Source organism: Falco peregrinus, chromosome 2, assembly GCF_023634155.1.
Source record: "Falco peregrinus isolate bFalPer1 chromosome 2, bFalPer1.pri, whole genome shotgun sequence".
In the NCBI taxonomy this organism is placed as follows: Eukaryota; Metazoa; Chordata; class Aves; order Falconiformes; family Falconidae; genus Falco; species Falco peregrinus.
Genome location: NC_073722.1, coordinates 96,588,735 through 96,598,396, shown reverse-complemented (window position 1 = coordinate 96,598,396; position 9,662 = coordinate 96,588,735). Strand labels below are relative to the sequence as shown.

Genomic DNA, 9,662 nt, shown 5'->3' with positions numbered 1-9,662 from the left:
GCCCCCCACCCAGCACCACTCCATCAGCCCGTATCAGGCCCGCAAGCTCCTGTGGAGGAAACTGGGCTGGGAGGGAACTCGGGAAGCTGCAGATCTCCCACAGCCGGGGGGGGGGGGGCACCGGCCCCGCCTCGAAGACCCACGAAGCCGCCTCAGCCCAGGGGCGCGCCCAGGCCCAGCTCCACAGGAACAGCAGAGCCCGGCGCGGCGGGCCAGAACCGAAGGGACGGAAAAGAAAGACGTTCGGCAGTGGGGGCTGAGCCCCTACCGTTTCTCCTCATGCCGGCGGCCACAGGAGGCGGGGGCCGCCCGCCCCGCTCCCAACCTCCCCCTCAAACAGCTGCCGGCGCGCGCGCCCGCGAACACGAGAGCAGCCCCAACCCGCGCCTGCGCACTGCGCTCCTCCCTCCACGAGCAGAGGTGGCTCTCGCGAGAGCTCTGCCCTAGCACGGCCTCGCGGCAGCCGCCATCTTGAAGCAGCCGGCATCACGTGATCGCTTGCAGCCGTTCTACTCCGCCTTCCCCTCCCCCACCCACCGGGAACCGGGCCCGGCCGGCGCCCCAGGGCCGGGCCGCCCGCGGGGACGTCGCTCTCTGAGGACGGTGGATACGCCGGGTTTTGGTTGTTTTTTTTTGGGGGGGGATCGCTGCCTCCCATTACCGGGGCGGGGAGAAACGAGGCGCGGCATGTCACGTGACGGGGCGGCGTAGGAAGCGCTCGCGGAAGCCCGGCGGCGGCGGGGACGAGAGGCGGGGGGAGGGTGGGAAATGGGCGCGGGGAGGGGGCGGTGGCGACCGGTCCCGTGACCGGGGGGGGCCTGGGCTGGGGTCACGTGGCGCGGGAGCGCGCGCCAGCGGCGGGCGGCGGCTCCTGCCGCCGCGGTCACGCGGGGAAGGGCGCGCCGCCCGCGCTGGGCGGGGCTGCGGCATGGGTCACGTGATGCGGCGCGGCGGGCGGCCCCAGCGCTGCCCCCCTCATCCCCCCCTCCCCTTCCCCTCCCCCTCCCCTGTGAGAGGGGAGGGAGGGCAAAGATGGCGGCGGTGAGTTAGAAAGCGGCGGGCGGCGGGGCCAGCGGCAGAGACTTCCAGGAGCAGCCGCGGGAGGAACGTGAGCGAGCGAGTGAGTCCCGCTCTGTCCTTTTTCCCAGCGCCAGGTCTGCTCGGCCATCCCGGGGCTGTCCCTGCGCGACGGGGCCGCCGCGGCGCCCCCGGGGGTCCGCTTCTCTCAGCACCGGGCGGCGGCGGGGCCGTGAGGGGGGCTGTGCAGGGGTGGGGGGCCGCTGTGCCGGCAGTCAGCCCCGCGTCTCGGGGCCTGCGAGCCTGGGGCGGGCCGCGCCGTCGCCTGGGGTCCCCGGTGGGCTGGGGGCGCTGCGCGGGGGCGGGAGCCGCCGCCTCGGCGGGGCCGCCGCTTCCCCGGCACTCGGGGAAACTTTGCGCCTGAGGGCGGAGGGGTGGAGGGGGAGCAGCGAAACCCCCCCGGCCCTGGGGAACCGCTTCGGGAGCGGCCGGCGGCGCGGGGGTGGGGGGCGGCGGTGGGGGCTGCCCCCCCCCTCCCTCCCTCTCCTCCCCTCTCTCCCTCTCCTCCCCTCTCTCCCTCCGCCCTGCTCGGGCAAAATGGCATCGGGCCGGCGGCGGGGCCGCGCCGCCGCCTTTGTGCGCTCTTTGCGCGGCTGGGGCGATTGTTTCAGGTTTGAAATGGAGCCGCTCTGGTGAAACGAGGCGCGGGGTGGGGGTGGGGTTGATTTATGGTGCTTGAGTGGCCCCGGTGGCTGCCGCGAGCCGTCACCCTTTCGCCCTTCCCCGCCATCCCGATGCTGTTAAAGGCTTCTTGAACGCGGTGAAGGGCTGAAAACACAAAAGTCGTGCACGGGACACAATTACGCAGCCAATTCTGCCCCAACCCGGAAGTTTATGTCGCGAACACGTGTCGGTGGAGAAGGTGGCGAGGCCGGCAGCCGGGACCCCCCTCCTCGCCCCCCTGGGGCTGGTCCCGCCGGCGGCTCCCGGGCAGCGAGCGGCGGGGCCGGGCGGCAGCGACAGAGCCAGCCCCAAAGTCCAGCCACTCGCCGAGCGCGCCTCGGACACGGGTTGCTAGGGTGAGTAACTGTTCAACAGCCGAACGCCCTTATCCTCTGAAGGGGAAGGTTTTTCCTCTCTCTATTTTTTTTTTCTTGCTTGTCCCATCATTATTTTTAGCTGACCAGGTGCCACACTGTGTCTGAGAGCATCAATCAGAACTCCTGTGCTCTTCCCCCCGTACTCTACAGTCTGGTTTTCAGATGCCTGATACACCTCAAAGATGAGGCAAATCATTTAAACACTTACCAAAAAAAACCCCAGAAAACCCCACCACATTGAATTGATGCCTTGGATAACTTCAGATTGCATTGTTTGTTGACATTAATAATTTTTTTTACTTGCTCCAAAGTTAATTCTTAACTCGGCGATAGACTGGTTTTAGAATACATAGGTTGTGTCTGGATTAAAATTACTTAAATACATCGATGTGGACATTTTGCAAGCTTTACCCCCTTCCCCAAATTGAAAAGCTATAGTTGATGATGTAAAGCAAAGAATTTACTATGGCAGAAGTTGTGTAACAGTGTGACATTTGGATTGTTTTTCTAAATCTTCCTTAGCAGCGTGATCTATTTGAACACAATCTTAATCTTAAATAAGATGTGGGCAGTTTGTCTTCTTGTCCAGACAAGTTCTCTGGTGTCAAAACTGGCTGATAGCTGCCCTTAAAGCTACCCAAGTGTAGGTAGCAGATGTGGTTAATATGTTTCTTGTGCCTTGAGGTACACCTACAACTGACTTCCAGGCCAAAACTTAAGGGTTCTAGTGCTCAGACAGGGATTGCTCCTACCCCTTCTAGGTTTTTATTTCTTGAGCTTTCATCACTGGCTAAATATTACCTCCAACTATTTGGTCTGAAAGGTGATTTCATGCTAAGTCATTGCATTGATCAGTCTCTTCATGTTTTGAAAACTTCTGAATTTTGCATTTTCAGAACGTGTGTCCTGAGTTAGAGAGCTTTGGGGCAGAGTTGAATATCACAGGATTATCCTCAACTGTACCTCACGTCCTTACAAGCTTTGACTTTAGAGAGGGAACCAGTATTTGAAAAACTAGTGGGTTTTTTTACAGGATTGGAATAGTTTTTGCAAAAATCAAAAGTTAACTTTGTATATTTAAATGGAATGGTAACTACTAGTCTGGACGTTAAAGTACATAAGGATAGGCGAGTTCAGTAATTAGTGTTTTACTCTTTGATTGGATGGTGACTGGAGAGGAGCAGAAGGGCTTGGGTTGGTTGGGTTTTTTCTTTGTTGTTGTTACCCAGGTTGCCTTCTGGAGCCAAAAGCTGTGAGATGAGCGGAACCCATCTGGATATCCAGAGAATCCCGTTGTGTGGGATTGGGGGTTAGCAGCCCTTACACCGCTGTTGGTGAGAGGCTGGAAACAGAGCCCTGACATTTTCAGGTTGCTGGGAGCTCACAGTTTAGGCAGCTGGAGAATTTGGGGGCTGTATCTCTTCTTCTCTACAACTTCAGTATTTGTGTGGTATTTTAAATGGCTTCCAGTATAGTTCAGGTGACGTGCTTTCCACAGAAAGCCGGTGGGAAAAACCCTTCCAATAAAAGGAGAACAAGAGTTGCTTAACTAAATGAGCGTCTCAGGCCAGGCATTAAAACCTGAGTTTGCAGGTTGGGTACGCCGCAGAGGCCAGATGTCTGAAGGGTTTGGGAATACCTGTGCCTGCTTGATTGTGATGTTTGATTTAGGCGAAGTTGTGATGCGAGAGTTGATTACAGTTTTTAAAGAAGTGCTTTAGGTATACAGTGTTACAACATGTAACTTGCAAGCCTAAAAATCAAAAGCCTTTTCATTGTTTAGGATTCTACCATTATTTTTCTTGGGGGAAACGAGAGCAGGTTGCTTGACATGTGTTTTAGAATCTTTCTCTTTTTTTTTTTTCTTTTTTTGTTTTGCTTCTTTGTACTAAAGCTAAAATGGAGAGAGAGCGCCAGGTTGGCATGGATACATGACATAATATTAAACATGACATTCTGCTTTTGTATCTTTAAATTGGAAATTATTTACATAGTGTGCAGTGGCAGAAAAACTGTCCTTTTATCAAAGTTCTAGGCTATATTCCTCAGCAGAAGAGCACCTGACAAAAATGCTTGGTGTGTTTTGATAGTCCTCCTTGAAATGGCAGCAGTTTGTTTTTTTTCTCAATAGGAAGAAAATAATTGATATACTGCTGTGGAAATTTTATAAATACATCTTTTTAGTTTTATCTAACAGGTTCATTCTTGCTCAGTGACATTGGACAGCCTGACTAAACATAGACAACCTTATCTGCAAGATTCTGTGTGCTCAAACAGTTCTTCAACTGGTGAAACGCTCAGGGAACAGCTTGTAATATTCACAACTTTTTTATAAGTATTTTCTTTTGGAGGTTTTTAAGCTGTGGCAAACAGGTCCTTATATAGTATTGCCAAGGCTGGGCTGCAGAGCTTGATAAAGTCACTTTCACTTATGTTAACTAAGGAGCCTCCTACCTTGTAAGATTATGGAGCTGTTTCAGCTTGATAACATTTTAGGCTTGACTAGCATATGTCACAAAAAATAAACTAAGCTCTCACAGTGCAGCTTCTCCTGTACTTTTTTTCCCCTCCTCATTTAACGTCCTTACTAAATTAAAATGGTGGGGGTGAAAGGGTAGCAGTGGTGCTTGGAAGTTTCACAAAGCCTAAAATTGGTGCTAAGTATTCAGTGTGACTTTTAATGTAAAAATTCTAGAAGTTTGGAATTCCTTTTGTTCCAGTTTCAAACAATGCAGCTTTGTTCCTAGTGTACAGAAACAAAATAAGTGAAACTAGTCAAACTTTCATTGTCTGTCAGCTGTCTGACAGACAAATGAACAATTGCTGTTGTTTTACTTCACTCTTTGCTGGATTGTTAGCAACTTCTAATTTTTAAGGCTTAAAATTGGGGTTAGTGTGAGAGAGATGCAGCTGGGGGATTTCTTCTGTGAAAGCAGCCCTGCTGAGAAAGGGGATGCCTCTAAACTGGCTCTGTTGGGAATTGTAGGAATTCCTACACTAGTTTCTATTACTGGTCATCTAGGAGTACTTTGAAGTAAGCAATTAGAGTATTACTGCTATGAATGTTTTTTCTGAACTTGGTCAAATTGTCTTAAGATAGGCAAGCCATCACGCTTTTAATAGCTAAAAATGTCGAGGTCAGTGTCATCGTGGATGTGTTAACCCTGACTTGAAGTGACTTGATAGGTTGTGGCACCATCTTAGGGCGGTTGGGGGAAGATTTGTTTTCGTGTGGTGTTGGCGTGGGGTTTTTTTCTAGCTTTAGTTTTGCTTTGAGTCTCAACTTCATAGAAAGGCCTTTCCTTTTAACATGGCAAGAGTAGGCTGGAAGTTATCTTGATTAATTTTTTTGTCCTAGTTCTTATTTAAGTAAACAGCCCCAAGCTTCTGGTTTTCCATACCTGTAATCAGTACAGCCACTTACCTCTCAACGAAGTTTTGGTCGTACCTTGTTTTAGAGATGGTGTGATCAAAACTACGTGCAGATTAAATAATGACACAACTGACAATTTTTTCCTTTGTATGTTTAAGACATTTTTTATTTGACTGTTGAGCAAAGGTGTTGCACTATGTGGAAGAGTGCTCATGTCTCTTTTCCTGAATTGATACTGTGAAATTACAGTTGTAAAGTGTTTGGGAGCTGCTGCTTTGCCAGGGTAAGCGGTGTTAATTCCCCTTCTGTGGAGAAATTCACCTTCAGTGGCTGTTCTGAAGAGCCTAATGCCAAAAGTACTGATATGCTAAAACTTCATTTGCAGACTTAATCTTTTTCCTCACCTGTTTCTAATTAGTAAACAATGTTGTAAGTTTCAAAACTTGGATATGATGATTACTGTTAGTATTTTAGTCTGATGAAAATTAGGATTTATCCTACCCAATTATTATATATGTGTAGGGCCCTTTTTTTGAGACTGGAGGCTTAATCCTTCTGAAAGGTAAAGCTAATGATCTGTTCTTACTCATTTTTCTTGACCCGTTCAGGGTTCTAGGAGACAGGCTAGTGGGAGGTGACATCCTTTGAAGGAGCTGCCACGTTAATTAAATCTGCTAGATGTCTTAATATTTTTTAATACTTTCTACAGCTGATAAATTGGCAGAATGGCCTGGTTTGTAGTTATCTGATCACCTCAAATGCCTCTTAAAAAAAAGTAGTCTAGTTCTGACACAGCAAGTGGTGTTTAATGGGATTGCATGTGGTCAGTAGCCGTCCCACCAATTAGTTTGTTGCTTTGGTATTCTTTTGGATGGTACAGTCTTGAATGCTTAAAAAAAGAGCATCTTCCCCTGTGTCCCAATACCTTACATCCACCACTTCTTGCGGTGCCACCACCTCAGTATTAGTCCATTAAAAAGAAAGGTTTCTCTCTACTATTGGACAGACTAAAAATAAGAAGAATAAGAATTAAGTGCCTGAGGCTTAACTTACTACAGGAATTACCTGTTCTGTCAAAAGTGCTAAGTAATGTCTGACCAAGCAGCTGGATGTGGCTTAGCTGTGCATGTGGAGAAGGATAAGCAAGTGAATGCTCTTTCGGAGTTTGTGAATGAGTGTATCTAAAATGCCAATAAATATTTTTGTCCTCCTGCCTGCTTTAGAGGAGGTGTTCAGCTTTGTTATTTTTTGATGTTTTGTTACCAGTGGGTGTTACAGGGGGTGTGGAGAATAAATGAAGTGAATTTCTACTTGAGGTGTAGCTTAGAATATACAAGGAATAGCTCAAGTTATGTGGGCTCATCAAATTTTTGTCCTAGTACCGGGGCAAATGGGCTTCCTTCTTGGAAGCAAAGCACATTATCCTCCCTCTTCATCTCAAAACATAGTGTTTGGCTTTTTTGTAAGTTTTTAGACTGTCTAGAATAGCTTTTTGAAATTAATTTTGCTTGTCCTACACATAAAGGAGTCTGTGACCTGATGTTAGTGTCCTATTTAATATGTAGTTAACATACTATTAATCGAGAAACACTTTTTCTTCCCGGTACGCAAAACCAGAATTTCTCCAATGAATGAATTACTACCTAATGTAATGGCAAGCAAGAAATAAAAGCCTTTTTTATAAGCTTTTTATCGCTAACTTGTTGTTACAAGATAAACTAAATGAGTTTTAATTGTGCTTCCCTCCTGCAGCGTGCTTCACTGACAAAGGCGTATCATTAGCATAATACAGTCTCACCATTTCTGCCTCTTGGTATTTCTTATAATGTTTAAAAATGTAATATGATGAAAACTAGAAAAGGCATCTTTTTTTTCTTTTCACATTTATGGATGTGATAGCATTTTGTGTAGTAAACTGGTTCATTCTTCTGGGTTCTAAATCCAGTGGGTATGTTGAAAAGATTTTTAAAAAACAAAACGGAGGGAAAATGTACAAATGAACAAAAGAGCCGGAGCAAATCTAGAAAGTGAAACTCTATATACAAGAGACTGCATCACATATGCTCCTAAATCCAGGAAAGGGAGCTTTAAATATGAGTGTGTGTGTATGAAATAAATCAAAATTAAATCTAACTTGTGTTTATGGTTCTAATTTTTTTAGAGATGGTGGAGCCAGGACAAGACCTGTTGCTTGCTGCTTTGAGTGAGAGTGGAATCAGTCCAAATGATCTATTTGATATTGACTCGCCGGACGTGGTTCTTGCAAATCCAGCACCAACTCCAGCTGTTCAGCAGGTTAAAACAAGAACATAGGTGTTTGCTAGAGGACAAAAGAACTTGCACTTGATGTATTTGTGGGGAGGAGGGTGGTGTCTCTGTAGCAAATGGTTAAAGAATGTGGAGCTTTCATAAACTTCCTGCTTCACAGTACTGAGACTGGAAAATGACTTGCTAATTAATTTTAAACTTTTATATAAAAAAAGCAATCTGAAATACACTATTTAGGTCAGTATAAACATAATATACTTAACTTCTGAGCGTTAAATGGGGGCATGCTGTCATGAGTCCATGAAGAACTCTAATATGGAGTCTAGCTGCTCTCCTATAAATGTGTAAGAAGAGTAATATGGTGTGTAATCTCCATGACAGTGGTCAGTCTGCAGGAGTGTAACAGTTTCAGACAGACTGGGAACAGCACTGTGTTGCACAGTGGCATAATAAAACTATTACACTTCTACCACAGTTAACTAGCAAGGTGTTGTATGTTTAAATTCTTTGAATATGAACTCAACCACGTGATGATTTTTATTTTCATATATGAAACCCTTGTTCATGAACACAGTTAAGGACTTCCCCATTAACTTCAATTTTTTGGGTGGATCTTTAGTCTTAAGGGTTTTTTCTCTGCTGGTGTGAGTCTTTCCTGATGCTTGCTTTCTCTTCTCTGCAGTCAGTGCCACTTAGTGCATTAGAACTAGGCTTGGAGACTGAGGCCACAGCTGCTGTGAAACAAGAACCAGAGACCGTATCAACTCCAGCCTTATTAAATGTTCGGGTAAGAACTGGTCCTGTTGAATTTTTAAGTGTACGTGTGGTGGGTTAACCTTGGCTGGACACCAGGTGCCCCAGAGCTCCTCTGTCGATCCCCTTCCTCAGCTGGATGGTGAAGGGGGGGAAATACAATGAAGGGCTCACAGGTCAAGATAAAAGACAGGGAGATAAGCAATTACTGTTATGGGCTAAACGGACTCAACTTGGGGAAATCTGTTAACTGGCAATAAATTGAACTATGGAGTAGGATAATGAGAAATAAGAACAAATCTAAAAATACCTTCCCCTCCACCCCTCCCTTCTTCCTGGGCTCAGCTTCGCTCCCGGTGTAATCACACATTGTCTCAGCCACTCCTTCATCGTGCTTGTCCCTTGCTCCAGCAGCTCCTTCACAAACTCTTCCAACATGAGCCCTTCCCACAGGCTGCAGTTCTTAATGAACTGCTCCGGCATGGGCCCTTCCCACAGGGCACAGTCCTTCACAAACAGTCTGGGTCCCCCAGATGACTGCAGGCCCTGCCAGCAGATGTGCCCCAGCCTGGGCTCCTCTCTGCAGGGTCACTGCAACCTTCGGGCATCCCCCTGCTCCGGTGCGGGGCCCCCCTGGGCTGCGGGAGGATATCTGCTCTGCTGTGGGCTCCATGGGCTGAGGGCACAGCCTGCCTCACTGTGGGCTTCACCACAGGCTGCTGGGGAATCTCTGCTCTGGTGCCTGGAGCCCCTCCTTCCTCCTCCTGCACTGGCCTGGGGGGCTGCGGAGTTGTTCCTCGCATGTTTTAATTCCTCTCTCCCAGTTGCTGATTACACAGCAGTGTTTACTCCTCCTTAAATGCTATCCCAGAGGTGCTATCACCATCGCTGGCTGGCTCGGCCTTGGTCCGCAGCGGGTCTGTCTTGTAGCAGGCTGGCACTGTTGTACGTGGGGGAGGCTTCTGGCATCTCACAGAAGCACCCTGGCTACCAAAACCTTGCCAGGTAAACCCAAGACTGTATATTAGTACAACGTAACAAAAGAGGTGGGAGCGTAAAGTGCCAGTGGCCATCATCTCAGTGTTGCTTTTACTGAGACTGTGAAACTTGGTGTACCTGTGGGTTGATAGAATTTGTATGACAAGGGACAC

At 48.0% G+C, this 9,662-nt stretch overlaps 1 protein-coding gene across 1 annotated transcript in view; it reads left to right on the top strand.

Annotated features, from left to right (window-relative positions):
* Positions 1-961: 961 nt before the first annotated feature.
* Positions 962-9,662, top strand: part of SBNO1 (strawberry notch homolog 1) — a 35,228-nt gene continuing 26,527 nt past the window's right edge. Inside the window, exons 1-3 of the mRNA XM_055796078.1 lie at positions 962-1,120; positions 7,652-7,785; positions 8,441-8,545. Coding sequence (XP_055652053.1) covers positions 7,654-7,785; positions 8,441-8,545 — 237 coding nt within the window. The 5' untranslated portion in view covers positions 962-1,120; positions 7,652-7,653. The remainder of the gene's footprint in view (positions 1,121-7,651; positions 7,786-8,440; positions 8,546-9,662) is intronic.